General features: G+C 45.3%; 1 protein-coding gene across 1 annotated transcript in view; it reads left to right on the top strand.

The window, feature by feature from the left end:
• Positions 1-21,512, top strand: part of MAP2K1 (mitogen-activated protein kinase kinase 1) — a 79,946-nt gene that overhangs the window by 44,025 nt on the left and 14,409 nt on the right. The window contains exons 4-5 of the mRNA XM_042941652.1: positions 4,104-4,181; positions 5,097-5,148. Coding sequence (XP_042797586.1) covers positions 4,104-4,181; positions 5,097-5,148 — 130 coding nt within the window. The remainder of the gene's footprint in view (positions 1-4,103; positions 4,182-5,096; positions 5,149-21,512) is intronic.

Genomic DNA, 21,512 nt, shown 5'->3' with positions numbered 1-21,512 from the left:
GTTTCAAACACAAAGCAAGGTGAAGGAACTGTATAATGTACACTGTAAACCCCCCACCTAGATTCTGCAATTACTGTTCTGCTATGTTTGCTTTACCACATGTTGCCCATCTATCTGTCCATCGCTCACATCATTTCTTAGACGCATTTTATTTATTTATTTTTTTTTTATTTTTTAAAAATTTTTTTTTTTTCAACGTTTTTTATTTATTTTTTTGGGACAGAGAGAGACAGACCATGAACGGGGGAGGGGCAGAGAGAGAGGGAGACACAGAATCGGAAACAGGCTCCAGGCTCCGAGCCATCAGCCCAGAGCCTGACGCGGGGCTCGAACTCACGGACCGCAAGATCGTGACCTGGCTGAAGTCGGACGCTTAACCGACTGCGCCACCCAGGCGCCCCTCTTAGACGCATTTTAAAGTGAATTTGTGTCACTGGCATCCATTGGGCCCCATCTTCTAAAGCACTCAGCCAGGGGCTGACTTTTGTAGAAGTAAACTGTGCTTGTGCTGCCCAGTCTGAATTTTTGAGACTCAAGGAGTAAATGGATGGCCCCCGGTCAGAACAGGAATGCTCTTGCCTTTGGGGAGGTAGATTCCTGCTCAGGTGGTAGCTGAGCACCCAGAGAACTGAGGACTCAGGGCTGGTGGTTCTCATGCAGGAGGAAAAGCTTTTGATCTCCCCCCCCCCCCCCCCCAAAAGCATTTGTCTCTTCTATAGAAAACCTTCACAAAAGCGCCATTGACTTAGTTAATAATTGCCTTCTAAAAATAAGCACAGTTTCAGCAGCTTTAGTCAGGGAAGGCAAGTTCTTGGCAACAGTGAAGTGGAATTAAAAGGTTGTAAGGTGAGTTGGAGGCAGCCCTGGGTAATTCTGACGGTGGTTCATGCTTCTTGAATCTTGCTAATCCCATTGTTCACACTGTAACTCTGCTTATAGCTCTGAAGGAGGTGAAAGGAAAGAGAGCTGAGTTTTTTTCCTTTTTAACAGGAATATGTACCACAACCTCAGGGAAAAGTGTGAGCTGGGCTGCCCGCTGTCCTAGGCTGTGGAACCTGAGAACCACGGGGTTAGCATTTCTACCTCATTTGAATCAGATTTTGACAGAGTTGCTTTGTTACCTAGTTTTCAGTGCATAGTCCTCCTCCCTGATAATCAGGCAGCCGATCAAACAAAGGATCTGAAACCACATTCAACTGGAAGCAAAAGAGAAATGGCTTGGAAACTTTGTGCGCTGGAGTTCCTCTTCCCATTGGCGAAGGAAACTGAGAGGTGCTATTATGTTTCTGGGAGACTTGGGTGTGGTTACCTGGGCTCTGATGTCCTGACTCGGCCACCAGGGATCTGCAGCATCGTGAAGGCAGCCAGGCTCACGGGGTGACTCACACCTCAGCCTGGGTCACAGCTCGGGCAGGGCTCTTCCAAGGACTCTTGGAAAAATAAATGTGTTCCCAGGGGGAGTTCTGTTGGGTTCTAGGTCAGTGATTCCTCCTGTCTGGGTGGAAAGTATGGCACATAGGAAATTTTAGGTTGAAATTTAGGATCTTCCATCGTGCTCCTGGGTCAACTGACCCGCCCACCGTTAATAGAAGACAAACATGTTTGGGGGTATTCAGGTGCACCTGAGAATTCACACCTGACCTGCTTTCTTTTCCCTCAGCATCTGTGATCCAGAGTTGACTGTGACAGAAAGTGATTAGTCCAACGCTCCTTTGCGTAAGCTTAGAATCTTTCAGTGGATAATCTATTTTTTTAGCATTATTTTAGTAGACATTTCCTGAGGAGTCTGTACCCCTGAATGAATCTTAGTTTCTCACTGTCTCAAAAGAAAGCAGTGTTGTATCTATCTTACAGTGCCTTTGCACAAAATGGATGCTCAGTAAGTGCTCTGAATCGATTGTAGATTTTAATTCTCCACTCTCTTAAAGGAATTCAGTAATTTAAAAGGGCAAAACATTTGTTCATTGTAGAAAATTTATAAACCCTAGAAAAGCCCGGAGAAGAAACTATCATGCAACCAAAATCCCTGATTGTCTTCCTACATAGACTAGAAATAGCTATTGATGACACTTTGGATGTTCTGGTTTTGTGTGAGTTACACAATTTTTTGTGTCTATAAGAGTAGGATTATGTTCTGTCCTTCTTTTTAATCGTGTTGTGCCTTGTTCTGTGACCTTATGCTCCCGGATATGTCATCGCGGCTGGGTGACTTTGGAGGCAGGAAGCTTACAGGGATGTCTTTCTGCTTGGCCATGTCTCGTCCGCTTCTGAGGGGTGGTTTCCATGTCCCTCCTGTTTCCAGTCCTTCCTTTGCCACTTTGTCTAGGAATTGCTTCCTCCTCCGAGCACCTGTAGTGATGTCTCTTCTCCTCATTCAACTGTTCGGTTCCTGCCTTGTTTCAGAGGAGAATTTAAGGTGCCTTGCCCTGTTGAGTGTTTTGTCTCCCCAGGCAGAGTGTGAGTGTGTGTGTGTGTGTGTGTGTGTGTGTATGTGTTTCTTCCTGTGTCTAGTTTTTTCTATCCCTAGTTTCTCACATATCCCTAAACCTTTCACAGAGGTGGTTAATAAATGATAGATGATACTGGTAACTGCTCAGTGTAGATGAGATACTCTAAAAATCAGTCCGAATTTGCACGAATTGTCTCTACTTCTGAGGATGATTTTATTTATTTATTTATTTATTTTTTTTTTTTTTTAACATTTTTTTTTATTTATTTTTGGGACAGAGAGAGACAGAGCATGAACGGGGGAGGGGCAGAGAGAGAGGGAGACATAGAATCTGAAACAGGCTCCAGGCTCCGAGCCATCAGCCCAGAGCCTGACGCGGGGCTCGAACTCACGGACCGCGAGATCGTGACCTGGCTGAAGTCGGACGCTTAACCGACTGCGCCGCCCAGGCGCCCCCTGAGGATGATTTTAAATTGCGACTGATAATTGGCAGCTGGAAGCCATGGCCTATGAATGTAGCCGTGCCTCCCTACGTCAGGGTTCCTTGAGTGAAGCTTTTCTTCACGATCTCAGGTTACAGTGTAGAATCCACGAATGAGAAGGCCGTGGTGTGTGAGCCCCACAGAGGCTGGCTTCATATCCCACCTGTGTCGTGTGTTGCATTCTCCCTTTCTGCCGTGTACCTCCCCCTTTCCAGGTATAGAAGTCATACTCCTTTGAGTAAGACATAAACTCAAATGCCATCTTTTAAGTGAAGTCAGAATTTCTTCTCTCTTCTGCATGTGTAACGTTTTCTTAAACCTGTATCCTGTTTCCTTATATTCAGAGTCTGTATATTCACCCTACTAGTTTGTACATTTAACAAGGACAAGAAGTAGTTCTTTGTTTGTATCTTTATCTTCCATAGAACCTAACACTGTTCACGGCACTTGGTAGGATTTGTGGAAGGAATTGTTGCTTTCTATGACGTTTTTCTTTCGATTAGCTGTGAGTTTTTAGGATAATCTCCAATACAAGTTGTGACATACGCTGATGATCAAATGGCTAACATTTATCTAGCACTTACTGTGGGCTAGACGTTGTTCTGAGACCTTTATATGTACCAGCTTGTTTAATACTTCTAATAGACCTATAATTATTTTAATAGCTTTAAGATATCATCCCCGTTTTACAAGTTGTGAGTAACCTGGTCAGAGTTCTCCTGATAGGAAGCAACAGAGTTGGTGAATTTAGACAGTTTGCCTCTAGAGCCTCTGGTCCCAACCATACATTGTTCTGTCAGTTCAGTGCAAACCTTTTTAAGATTTTATTTTTAAGTAATCTCTACACCCAGTATGGGGCTTGAACTCACAACCCTGAGATCAGGAATCACATATTCCACTGACTGAGCCAGCCAAGTGCCCCAGTGCAAGTCTTTTTTTTTTTTGATCCCTGAATTAGTCCTTTGTTTGATGATTATTCACGATTTGAGTGTCTAGTTATTTGATAGCTCCCACAATGCTGTACATTTCTGTCTTTGAGGTCTGGAACAAACCAAAGGGTACCCTTCCAGGAGGATTTGCCACATGTGGCATTCACTCTCCTGCCGAAGTTTAACACTTGAAAGAATAGTTAAAAACACTGTCACTAAATGGGTTGGTGTTCTTGTTCTTAGGATGGGGGTTCCTTGGATCAAGTCCTGAAGAAAGCTGGAAGAATTCCTGAACAAATTTTAGGAAAAGTTAGCATTGCTGTGAGTATATTGTATAATTTTTCTTCCAAATTCCCTCATTGATAAGTTAATGAGTTGGCAGGAAATGGACAAGGGAGGAAGATAGTAAGTTAGCTAAGGGAAGTTTGTAAGGAAAGTGGGGTTTTCTCACTAGAATTTTCTGTCTAAATCCTAGATACAACATACTCTCTCTCTCTGTCTGTCTCTGTCTCCAGAACTAGAAAAGCGACTTCCTTTATCTTAAAATCTGTATCTGGAGAAATAGATGGGATATCCAAAAGAATTCCCATTTGTGGCAGGAGAAGGCCTCTTTTTATATTTGTAGCTTTAGAAAAAAAACGAATCCAAGCACAAGTTTTCTTTTTTCTTTTTCTTTTCTCTTTTTCTTTCCTCTTTTTCTTTTTCTTTTCCTTTTCTTTTTCTTCTTTCTTTGTTTCTTTCTCTCCCTTCCTTCCTTCCTATATAAGTTTATTTACTTTGAGAGCATGCACATGAGCGAGAGGGACAGGGGCAGAGAGAGAGAGAGAGAGAGAGAGAGAGAGAGAGAGAGAGAAAGAGAGAATCCCAAGCAGTCTGTGTGCACTGTCAGCACAGAGTCTGACACGGGCTCAATCTCATGAACCGTGAGATCATGACCTGAGCCAAAATCAAGAGTCAGATGCTCAACCGACTGAACCATCCAGGAGCCCCAAGCACAGGGGTTTGTAAAGTTGCATAAACTTGCAATAATCACCATTGCTTAAAAATAACTATATATCATCTAAAAAGATGCTTTCTTGATGTGACAGGTTGGAAATCAAATAAAAAATAAGGGAAGAGGACAATTTTGCGATGTTAGTTGAAATATTTTCTATATTATTTTAAAATAGAGAGGCCGACTGTATTTTAACCACCCCCACTTCAGTTTCCCATGTTGTTACATTGTCTTTCCTCCAGGTAATAAAAGGTCTGACATACCTGAGGGAGAAGCACAAGATTATGCACAGAGGTAAGAGATTACTTGGCTAGTTAGTATGCTTTGAATTTGAGCTGAAATCAAAAGTTGTTGCATCCTCTTTTGTGTTTTGTTTTGGTGTAAAAGCCATTGAATAGTATTTTTAATTTTTATTAACAAGTCTTTGACTATTATTTATTTATTTATTTATTTTTAATTTTTTTTTTTTTAACGTTTATTTATTTTTGAGACAGAGAGATACAGAGCATGAATGGGGGAGGGGCAGAGAGAGAGGGAGACACAGAATCCGAAACAGGCTCCAGGCTCTGAGCTGTCAGCACAGAGCCCAATGCGGGGCTCGAACTCACGGACTGCGAGATCATGACCTGAGCCGAAGTCGGTCGTCCAACCGACTGAGCCACCCAGGCGCCCCGACTATTAGTTATTTTTGAAGTAATCTTTACATCTAGGGTGGGGCTTGAACTCGTGACCCTGAGATCAAGAGTCCCATACTGTACTAACTGAGCCAGTCAGGCGCACCAGGTCTTTGACTAGTGAGTTTGATGGCTAGGGCAGCAAGTTCCCCCTCTTGTTTTGGTCTGGCCTGTTACAGGTTACACCTGTTAGCTGAGGCTGTGACAGCCATGGTCACCCAGTAAGCCCAGGCCGGAGCCCCAATGGGAGCTTAGTTACCCAATCGCCAGTGTCACCATCCTCCCACTGGACTAGACAGTGCATAGACCCAAAGCCATGACTGACTGGATGTGAGCTTGACTATAAAAGAAACTGATTTTTTTTTTTAAAGAAAGGTACATACACACTTATTGTATGATAATACACTCTTAGATATGTATCCAAGATAAATGAAACACGTATGTCCATACAGATTCCTATACACATGTTGAAAGCAGCTGTATACATGGTAGAAAAAACCAAAATGTTCTTCAATCAGCAAAGAGAGAAATTACAGTATATTCCTGTAACAGTATACTATTCACCGGTGAAAAGGAACAGGCTTCTGATGCTAAATCTCAAAATAACATTTATGCTGCATGAAAGAAGCCTGATACACAACAGTACAAACTGTTTCTGTTTATATAAAATTATGGAGAAAACAACAACGGATCTATAGTGACAGAAAGTCCAGGGAGAAATGAACATCAAAAGCATGAGGGTACTTTTGGGGGGTGGTTGGAAATGTTCTATCTTGAGGTGGTAGATGGCTGGATTTATCCAACGTCAAACCTTCGGCTACAGTGGCTGTGACCACTTGCACCACTTCGCATATAAATTACATATAAATTATACCTCAATAAAGCTTTTTAGGAAAAAGAAAAAGATGAAGAAGCCAGAGGACAGAAGAATGGAAGGCACAGTGCTGTGGATCGCGTTGCAGTGTGTTAAGGGTGTCAAGTTCAAGGAGGGGGAGGGCTGAGGAGGAGCGGGGTGGGCTGGTGGAATCAGCCCGCCGGCTTAGGAGCAATGGTAGATTAGGTGAAAAATCCTGAGATTGGAATTGCTTTTAAAAAAACTAGGGGCGCCTGGGTGGCGCAGTCGGTTAAGCGTCCGACTTCAGCCAGGTCACGATCTCGCGGTCCGTGAGTTCGAGCCCCGCGTCAGGCTCTGGGCTGATGGCTCGGAGCCTGGAGCCTGTTTCCGATTCTGTGTTTCCCTCTCTCTCTGCCCCTCCCCCGTTCATGCTCTGTCTCTCTCTGTCCCAAAAATAAATAAAAAAACTGTAAAATATACGTAACATAAAATTTACTGTCTTAATGATTTTTTTTTTTTTTTATTTTTATTTTTTTTTTTATTTTTGGGACAGAGAGAGACAGAGCATGAACGGGGGAGGGGCAGAGAGAGAGGGAGACACAGAATCGGAAACAGGCTCCAGGCTCCGAGCCATCAGCCCAGAGCCTGACGCGGGGCTCGAACTCACAGACCGCGAGATCGTGACCTGGCTGAAGTCGGACGCTTAACCGACTGCGCCACCCAGGCGCCCCTGTCTTAATGATTTTTAAGCATACACTTCCGGCAGTAAATACGTTCATATTGTTACGCAACCACCCCCACTGTCAGGATTGGTAAGGCATCAGTTTTGCTTTAATTGATGTGTAGATAGAAGGCCATCCCATTGAAAATCTCAGTAACCTATTTGTAGAATTGACCAATTGTGTCTGAAATGTGTGTGGAAATGCAAAGGACCTAGAATAGCCAAAACAGCTCTGAAGAACAACAACAAAGTTGGGGCACTTAGACTACCTGATTTCCAGATTTATTATAAAGCTATGATAATCAATAGTGTTCTATTGGTGTGAAGCTAAGCAGATCAAATAGAACAGAAGGAAGAATTCAGAAATAGACACGTACATGTAGTCAGTTGGGTTTTGACAAAGATTCCAAGGTAGTTCAGTAGTGGAAGGATAATCTTGTCGACAAATGACTCTGGAACAGCTGTATATCCGTTTGCACAAAAATGAACCCCCTCTATTACCTCACACCGTAAACAAAGATGAACTCTCAGTGGATCTTAGATCTAACTGTACGAGTTAAAACTATAAGACTTTCGAAAGAAAACAAACTATCTTAGTGACCTCTGTTTGAACATGAGTTTTTAAGTAGGTCACAAAAGGCACAAACTGTAAAGGAAAAGTCAAGAAATTGAAGTTCATCTAAATGAAAACATTTGCTGTTCAAAAGATACTGACAAAAATGAAAAGTCAAGCCACATGAAGAGAAGATATTGACAAAACCTTTGTCTGTCAAGTGACATTGTCTAAAATACATAAAGACCTCTCACAGTGTGAAAATAAAAACATCACCCGGTTGGAAAAAACGGGTAAACATTTGAACAGACACTTTACTAATGAAGATAGATGAGTGGCTTATAAGCACATGAAAAGATAATTGAATATCATTAGTCATGAGGGAGATGTAAATTCAGATCACAGTGAGCTCTGCTTCCACACCCACTGGAATGTCTGGAACGTCTGCAGAGTCTGCCCATGTGTTACTGTGGATGCACAGCAACTGGAACCCGCAGACATTGCAGGCCGAAATGTGAAATGGTGCAAAGCATGTTGAAAAGCAGCTTATCCGTTTCCTAAAATATTAAGCATGCGCCTACTCTACATGCAGCCATTTCACTCTTAGGATTTTCCCTGAAGAAATGAAGGCATATGTCCGTTCGAGCCCATGAATGTTCAGAGCAGTTTTATTTGTATAAGCCCAAAACTAGAAATAACCCAAACGTCCATCAGTAGTTGAATGGATAAACAAATTGTGGTACATCCAAACGCTAGGATATTACTCAGCAATAAAAAGAAGAAACCATTGATACGTGAAAAAGTAAAACAGACAAAAAAAGAGCACATACTGTGTGATTCCATTTATATAATTCTAGAAATTGCAAACTGATCTGCAGTGATGAAATGCAAATCTGTGGTTGCCTGGGGAGTGAGGGAAGGGGAGGAAGGGAAGAATTACAAAGGAGCACAAGGAGACTTGTGGGGGTGATACATTTATAATCTTAATTGTGGTGACGATCACATATATAGATTCATCAAATGATTCACTTTAAGTGTTGGGGTTTATTGTATGAAAATTATATACCAATAACGCTGTAAAAAAAAAAAAAACCCAAAGCAAACAAAAACAGTGATGTTGCTGAAAACTAGTGATAAAGCAAGTTTCTTAAAAGCAGCCAGGAAAAGGGACAACCACTTTGAAAGAGAGTTTGGTGGTTTCTTTTAAAATTAAACCATACAATCAATCCATCAACCCTACTTCTCCATATTAAGAGAAATGAATACGTTTGTCCACACAAAGACTTGTGAACAAATGTTCATGCCATCTTCATTTACAATAGTCCCATACTAGAAACAGCCAAAATACTCATCACCAGACGATTGAAATAAACAAATTTTGATATATTCAAACAACGGAATGCAGCTCAAACAATAAAAACGAACAAACGGTTGATAACAGTTTGGATGAATCTCAAAAACACCATGCTGAGTAAAAATAAGCTCTACACAATAGAATATATACTGTATGATTCCATTTATATGAGTATCTACAACAGACGTAATTAGTCCACAGTAACTTTGTAATTAGGTTAGTGGTTGCCTGAGGGTTATGGGGGCTGGAGTGGGGATTGCCTTCAAAGGAATACGAGGGAACTTTCTGGAGTAATCACAATAGTAAATCTTGATTTTGGTGGTGGGTTCACAGGTGTATATGCGTCAAACTCTAATCTTCAAATGGAAAACTGTAGAAAGCCTTCTATTTTCTAACTGCACTAGCTACCATGTCCTTTTTCTAATGGCCATTAAGAAACATATCAATAAGGAGGTGTGGTATGATTTGTGTGGGGAACGCTTTTCCGGCGGTATGTGGACCTTATTCTTTTTTTTTAAGACCTCTGAGTTCCAGGATAGAATATTTTTGTTTGTATATTAATTTCTAGGAAATAGGAGTAACTGAAAGGAGAGGAGAAACGAACATGTTTTGCGCATGGGGCTGGGTTCGAGGGCTGCGAATGACCTCTCAATCTCACTCGGAGGGGCCATTTGTGTTGTAAAGAGCTCTGGTGGCGTAAAGCCATCGTATCATCTATAAAATTGAATCCTCCTGCCCACTCCTAGGTTATCGTGAGGATTAAGGAAATGACATACGGAAAGCAACTTGCAACAGGGTTTGCGTAAAGAAGGGCCTGACAAAGGCTAATTGCCTCCCTTATGCCTTCGTGTAGTTTGTGAAGAACTTGAGAGCCAGTGACATTTCATTCCTTTTTCGAGCTGTACCTTGTGTGTTCTCACCGTTGCTCATATTATTACTTGCCTTTCCTGGGAACCTTACTTCCCTAGCCCGCCCCGTCCCTCACACTCCTATCTTTTCTAGACTAAGTCTGCTCAACTTTTTAAGTATAGCACCAAGGCTTGGGGATCTGCCAGTTCAAGTTCAAATCTTAAGTCTTTTACATACAGGATATGTAAACTCTTGAGTTATTTATTCATCTGTAAAATGAGGATCCTTCATGCCAAAGAGCAGTAATTGCAAATTACACACTTATTTCATATGCTTGTGAGAATTAAAAGGGCTTCGTCAGTAAGCTATTAATAAATAACGTTACTGTTTAGCTTAGTTATATTGTTACCATGGTAATAATGTTACCGTTTAGCTCAGACATGTCTTTCAAGAAGCGTTCCGGGAACCAGCCTCTTCCCAAAGTGGATTAAGTGCTCCTTCTCTGTATTCCTTTGGTGCAGTGTCCATCCCTTTCTCACTATAATAAATAATGAGTTTATTGAGGATCTGTTATGTACCAGGTGCTGTATTATGTGCCTTAGTGACTTTTCTCATTTACTGTTGACAACAGCCTTGTCTCTTGCCCATTTTTCAGTTGTGGAAACTGCAGCTCAGAGTTTGTTTTTCTCCGTCTAGTCTGAGTTTCCTCAAGTCAGGGGACATGTCTCCCTCATCTCCGTATCCCCAGTCTCTAACGTAACAGCAGAGGATAGCTTGCCCTTGAAGGGTTGTTAAATGGGTGGATGTGTGATTAACCTGTGCCAGAACACACAGGAATCAACAGGGAAACTGGGCCAAGAACTCGTGTCTTCTACTTTTAACGCAGTCCTTAATCTAGTCCTGTGTTTCTCTCTTCCCACCGCCTTCCATGTACCATGCTCTGGGTCCTTGATGGAGAGTTCTAACTTGATGTCTGTTCCGAAGACAGGAAAGTTTCAGCCCATTCCTGGAATAAGCGACTTGCTTTTCCCCTTCTGCCCAGTACTGCCCCCACTTTCTCAGGAATTTCTTTTCCGGCTCCACCAATTACTGTTCTTTGGCATGAAGAGTGGCTTTGTGAGCCAGACGACTCTCTGGACAGATATCTGTGCTGGAGAGTTCATTACTTGCCCAGCTAAGGAGGGGAAGTCACTAGGACTTCTGCTCCAATGAGCAGTGTGTGCAGGCAGCCTGGCCTGACTGCTCTACTCTTCAGACTCCTGCTGTTGGCGTCTTCTCCAGAAGTCCTGTAAGAATTCCCTGTAAGGCCTGGGCTGTGGAATGGTATTCTTACACAACATGATTGCTGGGCGAGAACAGTGAGTGGAGGATTCCTGGAAACCTGAGTGAGGGTGACACTGAGACAGTGAATCTCCCTGCCTCTGTCTTTAGGCTTCCTTGCTGCCAGGAAGTTCTTCCTCTGGTCTAAATATGTTCTTTCCTGATGAAATTTAAAGTCGGTTACTTCTCATTATGTCCTTGAGGGAAAACGGGGAAGAATGAAGAGGCTTTTTCTCTGCTTCGCATTTTTATTTGTTCCTACTTGTTGATAGTGATTTACTGGTGATAACTTCGAGATTATTTCAGGTAGCTTTCGCTGGGTAATAAACCAGCCCAACACTTAGTAGTTTAAAAACAACAGTTTATTACTTCCTCTGAGTTTGTGAGCTGGTTGGTTGGACCTCTCCTCGTGTTTTCACTCATCCTCCGAGAGGCTAACGCCCTGGCTTCTTCCTATGATGGTCTTGGGGTTTCAGTGATAAGAGTGGGGTAACCCACAGTGCTCAACACCATTGAAACCTGTGAGTACATCAGGTGTGTTCATGTCCTGTTGGTGAAAGCGAGTCATGTGATCAAGTCAGGACTAAGAAAGTAGAGGGATGGACTCTTACCTCGTCGGAAGGAGCTACAAAGGATTACGGCCAGTTTTTCCACTCGATCACCGTGACAAAACGCAGGGTTTGCATTCTGATGGGGCTACTTAAAATGTGTAACCTTGGGCACGTCATTTAACTTCTCCAAACCTCAGGGAAATGGAGAAAATAGTCTACCTGCAAGCTTGTGAGGACTGAGATAATGCCTACAAAGCCTTTAACATTTTTTTTTTTTGTTAACGTTTTATTTATTTTTGAGACAGGGAGAGACAGAGCATAAATGGGGGAGGGTCAGAGAGAGAGGGAGACACAGAATCGGAAGCAGGCTCCGGGCTCCGAGCCGTCAGCCCAGAGCCCGACGCGGGGCTCGAACTCACGGACCGCGAGATCGTGACCTGAGCCGAAGTCGGCAGCCCAACCGACTGAGCCACCCAGGCGCCCCCTACAAAGCCTTTAAAATCGTGCTGACCAACATGGTGGGCCATGTGTGCACGCTGCTTAGCCAGCTGGATGAGAAGTTTTTTATGATGGCCAGCAACGGAAAAACCAATCTGCTTTGGTTTAAGCATCTCGAAACTTCCTCATTAGAAGGATCCTGGGAAAGGTCAGAGAACTTTTTGAAAAGTGGAACCCACACACTTGGGCAGAGACCAGGGCTCCTCTGGTTGGGAGCCTGGGTGGTGGAAGCAGAAAAGCAGCTGCCCAGAGTCCACAGCGAGCAGCTGCGGGGTTGCGTCTGCCGGGCCAGTTAGGCCTTTTTAGCCTCACGTGTGGGAATGTGTCGGTGATCTAGAGCCAGGCACACCTGTGCTTAGACATTTTTTCCGTGCGAGGAAGTGAAGTAATGGTAGTTGGGGAGAGACGGGCTGTTTTTAGGTGCCATTTAGGTACTGTTTTTTCAGCCACTTAGTAGTCCCTTGAAAGTGTTTCATTTATTTCGAGTCGACTGGTGAGTTGAAGGACCTTTGGTCCTAGTGAGATACCCTGCCTTGTGTGTGCATGTGGCCAGCCGAGAGGAATTTCAGTGAGGCCAACACCAGAAAGACCGCAGACTAGCGTCCCTAAGGTGCTGAAAATACTTGCAGGTTTATATAAGGAAACCGGGGGACAAAGGCCGCTGGGTACGGGCAGGTGGGCAGTACAGGTCAGGTCCGTCGTTGTCCTGGGGTCTGTCACGCTGGCTTCAGGGCAGTCCCTATTGCTTGAGGGGGTGGTTTCGGTTCCCATCACAGGATGCTTTGCCCTCCAGGCCTTTTGCCTGAGTTAGAAAATGCGCTGGAAAGAAGCAACTTAGACCAGACTGAATCACTGTGCCGTCACAAGAGAGAAGAAGAAAAAAAAGAACGACCAGGGAGTGGGTGTTAGGTCAGTGAGCCCCCTGGGGGTGGAAGTCTTCTCTAGAGTCTCTGGGTAACATTCTGGTGGATGGTCATGGGTGGGTACGTGCATATGTTTCTCCATGTTTATTTGCCCTTCTCGCAGTAGCTCCCCCCATCCGAGTAAAGTAATATCTGTATTAATATTCATAGAATACCTACCAAGTGCAGGGTACTGAGTAAATCACTACAGGCATAAAGATGGCTCAGAAATGAATTGTGTTCTCTGGGAGCTTAGAGTCCAACTGGGGAAAAGTGACTAAATACATGGCAGGACACAGCCAGTGTCATTTTTTTTTTAATGCACAAATCGCTGTCCTGCCAGCTTGCAAATAGAATTTGATGAGATCTCATTCGTCCAGATTCTTTGGTTGTGTCAGAAATCCAGTGCGAGATTACTTAATCCAAAGAGGGACTGTATTGCCGTGGGTTACCTGTTGGAAAGCTCGGATGAATACGGGGTTGAAATGACAGTGTCAGGAGCCTGCTCCCTCTCGGTTTTTCTCGTCCTGGTGTGGGCTTCCTTTCCGGTCTGAGTCTTCTCACTGGGGGCAGCATGGACCTCACTAGCCCCAGTCCTTAGTGCTATCTTCCAGAGAAAGAACTCGGCCCCCTCTAGGCTAGAATCACTGATTGGAGTGCCTGCCCACTTCTGGGCCAATCATCGGTTCCAGGATGGTCTGATCCACCCTCCCTGGTGATAAGCCCACCCCCGGGGCAGGATAGATGGGGCTTTCTGGTTGACACCGTCTCAGAAACACTTGCTGTTGGGAGGAGCATATCCCAGATGAAAAGAGGGGTTTTATTACTAGAAGGGGGGGAGGCGGAACACATGCTGAAAGCTAGCAAGTTAGGAAAAAAATGACTTGTCACTACAAATAGGAGTAAGCCCTGGGTCAGCAAGACAAAAGACTGCTAGCAGATCAAAACCATAATTAAACATTAAAGCAGGGGTGGACATACTGGTGGCCCACAGGCTACATATGGTCTCCTGCCTATTTTTGTAGGGCTTGCAAGCTAAGAATCGTTTTTCAGAATTTTGTGACATGTGATAATTGTGTGAAATTCAGATTTCACTGTCTATAATGAAGTTTTGTTGGAACACGGCTTGCTTATTTAAGTGTTTTCTGTGACTGCTTTTGTGCTATAATGGCAAAGGTGAGTAGTTGCTTGTGAAAGAGACCGTATGGCTTTCAAAGCCTAAAATATTTGTTCTGTAGTCGCTTTGCAGAAAAAGCTTCCTGACTACTGAGTTTTTGTTGTTGTTGTTGTTTGTTTTGTTTGTTTTTGTTTTTGTTTAGAGAGTGCAAGCAGGGGAGAGGGGCAGAGGGAGAGAGAGAGAGAAAGCCTTACGCAGGTTCCGTGCCGAGCGAGGAGCCCCGGCAGGGCTCAGTCTCACGACCCTGGGATCACGACCTGAGCTGAAATCAAGAGTCGAATGGATGCTCAACTGACTGAGCGAGCCAGGTGCCCCTCCTCCGAGGGAACTTTAGAATTTAAGCACAAGGCCCAGCTCTGACGTTTTCAGCTTTCAGATCTTGATGAAAACGTGGTGGGTGGCACAGGTAGGGGAGGGTTTTTTTTCCCTGATCCTGAAGCTCTGAAAGGAATTAACCACAAAGGTTTTGAGGCGATCTGTGGCAGGAGGTCCTAGGTCTGGTGCGTCCAGAGCTGACCAAGTGGTTAGGCTCTGAGTTACGGGGTGGGAGGGGGGTCCTAGCACGCGGCTGTGCTACATGCTTATAGCCGGGATTTGCACTCTGCCAGCTCATCCTTCTTCACCCACTGTAGTTATCAAGGGCTGATTTTGATCCAGACCCTGAAGAAACATTATATAAGTTAATGATCAGGAGTTCGTACAACTTGGCCCATCAATTATTTCTGCCTTGGAGTTGCTGGCCGATGAAATCAATAAATGCCAAGAGTAGTTTTAAGTTATGCCTCGGGTCGTTTTTCTCTTCCGTCAGCTGGGGCGGTGTGTAACCTGCCTGATGCTTATGTGTGGTGTTGGACTGGTAGTCCAGGCCTGCAGTGCACCGGAAAGCTGGCCTAGATTTCTGAGGGGCCGCGCGGCCGATGGCTCTCTTCGGAGCTCGAGTAGCTTGTACGCGGGCCATCCTGCTAGGAGTCTGCTCCAGGGCGACCTTATTGCCCAGGGAGCTGTTGGTTGGAATGAGAGTTAGGGCTTCTGCCTAGATTCTGGAAGTGTTCTGGGATCTCGGTCCTGGGGGACATCTGGGGGTCTCCATAGCACCTCTGGGGTGTGCTGGCAACAGCCACCACAGGAACTGGGTCCTCAGCCACGGTCAGGGTCTAGGCTCCTGAGGGCTTCCTCTCTTCAGTCTGACTTACTGTTGGCACCGATAGACAAGATTGGAAGTGGCCCAAGTGTGTTTTTGTGTTGTTGTTTTATAAGCTGTTTGTGGCAGACTCAGATGTGATGAGTTTTTTTTTAATTATTATTTTTTAAAACGTCTATTCATTTTTGAAAGAGACAGAGTGTGAGCCGGGATGGAGAGAGAGAGGGAAACAGAATCTGAAACAGGCTCCAGGCTCTGAGCTGTCAGCACAGAGCCCGATGTGGGGCTTGAACCCACGAACTGTGAGATCATGACCTGAGCCGAAGTTGGACGCTTAACAGACTGAGCCACTCAGGCACCCCAACTGATGAGTTTCTGAGTGGCTTCTTCTGTGCACTGGCCTACCTGCTATGCCTTTTCTGGTGTCCTGCCAGGCTTCCTTGAGCAGAAAGTCAGGGTGGCCTCTGAGGCTGCACGCAGGGTTCTGTCCTGACTACAGTCCCTGTCTGGGTGGCAAGGGAGTGTCCCCTGTGCTTCCATCTGTGGGCTGCCCACGGTGTCCAGGAGGTGGCCCAGCTGCACCCCTGCTTCCTTTGCCCACCAGTCTCAGCTGCCAACCAACGGTGATCATCTCAAGGGGGCAGTGAATTTACAGGGAAAAACCAATTCCTTTGAACTGTGTCCAGACTGTTCCACCTTACAGATGGAGAGAAACAGAGAGTGGCTAATTAGTAGCTAGAATCCAGTATGCTGATCTCTTGGTGAGAACTGTGAGTCACGTTCTCTCTAGAATTACCTCAGCTGCTAGACCCACGGCGATGGATTATGGTTCCAGATGAGTGTGCCTCTTAGCTCTTCAGGCGAGGCAGATGGGCCACTGGAGGAGGGAGAGTGCTTCCTCAATCCCATCAGGGAAGCATCGTGGGGGAGGTGGTGTTTGCGCTGAGCTGTGCAGCACAGGCAGAAGTTACACAGGTGGCAGCACCAGGAAAGGCGTCTCGGGTAGAGGCGAACACCTGAATCGTGGCACAGAGTCGGAAGACACAGGTACGTCCTTCCAGGAAAGAACAAGTCGTTTGGGTGGGCGGTCTGGGTTCCCGATGGCGAGTGGTGGAGTTCGGTAAGGACTGCTTGAGGCCCTGGGGGGGGGTCTTCACTGTCCTGCTCAGGGGCTGGATGTTATCACAGGCAGCGGGGAGCAAAGGAGGGCTCCTGTACATGGAAGTAAGGTGAGCTGTCCTTTGAGGACGAGGGCTCTGGCTGCTGTGGTAAGAGGAGCTGGAAGGGGGGAGAGGCCGGTTAGGAGGCTGTTGCCCTGGTCCAGTAAGAGCTGACGGGGGTCCGAGTCAGGATAGTAGCTGAGTTGGGGGAGGGGAGGCAGGTGGGAGAGAGGTGGTCAGGGTTTATTCTGGTCAGCCCCTGGAGAGCAAAGGGCAGGTGCCGGCCAGATGGGGAGGGGAAGGGAGTCGGAAGGCTTGCGCTGTGACCCTTCCCAAGGCGGCTATGGTACAAGTGGTACAAGGGAGTGTGAGGCCCAAGCTTGTGCCTCCAGGCCGTACCGGCTCCCTTTAGGAAAGGCCTGTTAGCCCAGGCTGAACGGTGATCCTGGGAGATGTGTATCCTGTTCCCTCTCACATCACACAGCCTGCTTGCTTCTTTCTTTTTCTTTCTTTCTTTTTTCTTTCTTTCTTTCTTTCTTTCTTTCTTTCTTTCTTTCTTTCTTTCTCTCTCTCTCTCTCTCTCTCTCTGTCTCTGTCTCTGTCTCTGTTTCTTTCTTTCTAAGTTTATTTTTGAGAGAGAGAGAGACAGCATGAGCAGGGGAGGGGCAGAGAGAGAGGGGACAGAATTTCCATATCTGGCTCTGCTGCTGACAGCAGAGAGCCTGATGCAGGGCTTATACTCACGAACCACGAGATCATGACCTGAGCTGAAGTCAGACACTTAACCAACTGAGCCTCCCAGGAGCCTGCACAGCTTCATTTCTTTTTTCTTTTTTCTTTTTTTTAATTAAAAAAAAATTTTTTTTTTAACGTTTATTTTTGGGACAGAGAGAGACAGAGCATGAACGGGGGAGGGGCAGAGAGAGAGGAAGACACAGAATCGGAAGCAGGCTCCAGGCTCTGAGACATCAGCCCAGAGCCTGATGCAGGGCTCGAACTCACGGACCGCGAGATCATGACCTGAGCCGAAGTCGGACGCTTAACCGACTGAGCCACCCAGGCGCCCCCCTTTTTTTTTTTTTTTTTAAATTTTTTTTTTTAACGTTTATTTATTTTTGGGACAGAGACAGCTTCATTTCTAAGGGAAACATGGGGTTGGGACTGCCACTGTCCTCAGTTACTGGTAACTTCCCGAGGAGGACCATGGACCCAGGAGAGCATGTCTGGTGAGCGAGCAAAGAGAAGATGTCATTAACCATCACCTGAGACAGCCCAGCTTTGGATGCGCATCGCCACAGAGTGACAGTGTAATCTAGCGGGTGCATCTCAGTGTGAGGATGGGAAACAGTGTTCGGCTCGGTAGCACCAGATTCATGAGAAACTGATGTGGTGGGGTTTTCTGTTTCCACGTGGAAACCACACATTTCAAAGTTTATAGTTAGAAGTAAGTGTCTCCTGCCTGTGAAGTGTGTGCAGTGCTGTCATTGGGTGGCAGTGCCAGGCGCTCAGTCCCCAGAAAGCTGCCACCCACCGGGTGGCCTCAGAGCCCCCTGCCTCCCTATGTCATCCTGGCTGCCCACAGAACCTTATAGAAAGTTCTGTCCAACTCAGCCATTGGCTCCCTGATTGATCAGCTCCCTGACCGATCCTATCAGAGTCATTGTCTCTGAGCCTCATCTTCCTCCTTCCTTTAGGGGTAATCTCTTCTCCATCTTCTGGAACTGTCCACAGGTTCGGATGAAACTGTAGGGGCATGTGTGTATAACAGCCTCAAGGTCGTGGCATTTAAAGTTTTTTTTTTTTTTTTTTTTTTTAAGTTTATTTTGAGAGAGACAGAGCAAGAGGGAGAGAGAGAGCACAAGCACTGGAGAGGGACAGAGAGAGGAGGAGAGAGAGAGAGGGTCTCAATTTCACGAACTGGGAGATCATGGCCTGAGCTGAAATCAAGAGTCAGACACTTAACTGACTGAGCCACCCAGGTGCCCTAATGTTGTGGCATTTAAAAGCCCACTGAACATATAATGTTCAATAAACTAGAAACTCCTAAGAAGCTTCTAGGCCTGCTTGGAGCTAGCTAGTGAGTAGTAGAGCTAGAATTCAAACCCAGATCTGCCTGACTGCAAAGTTGGGGACGCCATTTCCATACAACACTATATGCCTACTTAAAATGTAATTTTCGATGTCGCTTAATAAAAACCAATGGATATTAGGATTCCTGGCTGTTTGTGCACACTAATTAGCTCAAACAATAAAGGGACCAAACCCCAGGAAGCTAAGAATGCAGCCGTCCTGAGCATAACGGTGTCCGGGGTCTCAACCGCCATTAGGTGTTAGACTTCACTTAAAATGTACGTATAAAAAGATTCTCTTAGAGTGCTCTCATTTGTTGCTCTTTGTAAATTTTTCTTTTTCTTTCTTTTTTTTTTTAATGTTTATTTTTGAGAGAGAGAGCACAAGCAGGGCAGGGGCAGAGAGGAGAGGGAGACACAGAATCTGAAGCAGGCTCCAGGCTCTGAGCTGTCAGCACAGATCCCAACGTGGGGCTCGAACCCACACACCATGAAATCATGACCTGAGCTGAAGTCGGATGCTTAACCAGCTGAGCCACCCGGGCGCACCCCTCATTTGTTTCTCTTTGATCGTGGCTTTATCCTGTCTGGCTGGCCTACTCTGCGTTGTGAAAGCATCGTCTCTGGCTTTAGTCTGATTAGGGAGGGAAGAGCCCCCCACCTTTTGTTATAAAATACTGGGGAAGGACTGATTGGACTGATATGGATCATGTGCCCAGACCTGCTGGGATCACCGTAATGGGGATAGGGGGCAGTGAGTGGCCTGGCGTGTTAGGGCCCGGGGTCATCATTCTCTGCGGTGTTCACCCAGAGCGGTGATAGCTCAGAGGGGGGAGCACTTCTCCCAAAGAGGAGTGTGTGGTGTGGGGAGGGCCCTGCTCAGTACACTCCGTGAGGACCGTCCGGTCCATCTGGCTCACATTTGTCCTTAGATCGGTAAACACACTCGGCTAAGTGCTTTTGTTTGGAGGCCTGTCCCAAGCTAAGCTAGAAATGACTGATGAGTGGCCTCTTGACCTCCTTTTCCAAACTTCTCTGCTGCGTGATGCGGACTGTGACCCAGGCACAAGCGGTCATGCCTTACTTGCTTTGGTGGAGCTTGGACCACCATAAATTCAGTGGTGTTATTAGAAATTCTCACTTTATGTTTAAAAATGAGCAGATCTCTGGCTATCACTACGTGTCTTTTTTCCATCGTCTTTTTTCCCCAGTTTCCTGCGGAGCAAAATTAGCCTTCAGTGGGCCAAAAGAGTTTTTGTTTTTGTTTTTGTTTTTAGTTAATTGCCCTTTCTTGAATTGTGGCTGAGAAGTATCCAAGTTAGCCAGCATTGTCTTCCTGCCTGCGGGTGGGTGATTGGCTTTGAGATAGATGGCCGATCTGTCCTCTGAATTAGCTGGGAGCCTGCAGGGGGAAATGTGTGCTTTAAGGCAGTTTCTTTTAATGGAAAAGCTACTTTGTGATCTTTGGCAAGGGGCATCTATCTCCTTAAGCCTTGATTTCCACGTCTGTAAAATGGGGCTGCTCTGCCAAATATTAGGGGGTCATTGAAAATGAGAGACCACGACTCCGGGACCCGTGTTTCCCTTGAATACCCCTTTTCCTTGCTCTTTCTTTCCCTCCCTCCCTCCCTCCCTCCCTCCCTCGCTCCCTCTCCCTTTCCCCTCTCTTTTTGGTATAACCTCTATACCTTTTGCCATGGCTTTTGTTAACATCCTGTTTTAAAAATGTTGACCATTTCTTGGAATGGAGTGTACTAATGAAAACCAAATTCTGAAAAAGAAAAGAAAAATGGATTCTGAACGCCTCCAGTATTACCTAGCTTAATTGTCAGCCTTTGTGTGCCTTTTGGGTCAGGAAGGAAGTGGGAAGCAGCCTGTCCTTCCCTCTGTCAGCTCGTCCTGCAAGCGGGACAGGGGGCTGGCTGCAGTTGAGAGGGAAGCATGCATTCACTCCCAGCAGAGAAAGTTTTTCTCTCACAAGCAGACCCAAGTCAGATCCTGTTCCCAGATGAAGCTTGTTACGTCTGTAACGTGGGTGGCCCTCTTCCCTAACCACAACTTATATTTTTATTTTTTATTATTTTAAAAAATATTTAGTTTGAGAGAGAGCGTGTGCTGGGGGTGGGGGCACGGAGAGAGAGGGAGAGAGAAAACTCCCAAGCACGCTCCACACTCAGCACAGAGTCCAACACAGGGCTCAATCCCACAACCCTGGGATCATGACCCGAGCCGAAATGAGGAGCCCCCCCAGCATAACTTTAAAAAAAAACTGAGATAAGATTGACACATCACATTGTGTTAGTTGCAGGTGTACAACGTGCTGATTTGCCAGATGTAGCTATTGGGAAATGATCACCACAGTAAGTTTCGTTAACATCCATCACCACACAACATTTTTTTTCTTGGGATGAGAATTTTTAAGATGTACTCCTAGGGGCGCCTGGCTAGCTTGGTTGGTAGAGCATACGGCTCTTGATCTCCGGGTCGTGAGTTCAAGCACCATGTTGGGTATAGAGATTACTTTAAAAAAAAAAAAAAAAGAAAGAAAAGAAATATATATACATATATATATATATATATATAAAGTAATCTCTGTATATACATATATATACGTATATATACATATATACGTATATATATGTATGTATATATGTGTGTGTGTATACACACACACACACACACTCTTCTAGCAACTTTCAAATGTATGATTCAGTATTGTTAACTGTAGTCACCACATTGTATGTCACATACCGGGAATCTTAAAACTGGAAATTTGTACCTTTTGACCCGCTGTTGCCCACAACTGAATAACGGCTTTTCTGAAACTTCGGAGTACAGCTCAGCATTTGCCGTG

Source organism: Panthera leo, chromosome B3 (genome assembly GCF_018350215.1).
Source record: "Panthera leo isolate Ple1 chromosome B3, P.leo_Ple1_pat1.1, whole genome shotgun sequence".
NCBI lineage: Eukaryota > Metazoa > Chordata > Mammalia > Carnivora > Felidae > Panthera > Panthera leo.
The sequence above is the reverse complement of the archived record's forward strand: the minus strand, read 5'-3'. Positions and strand labels throughout refer to the sequence as shown.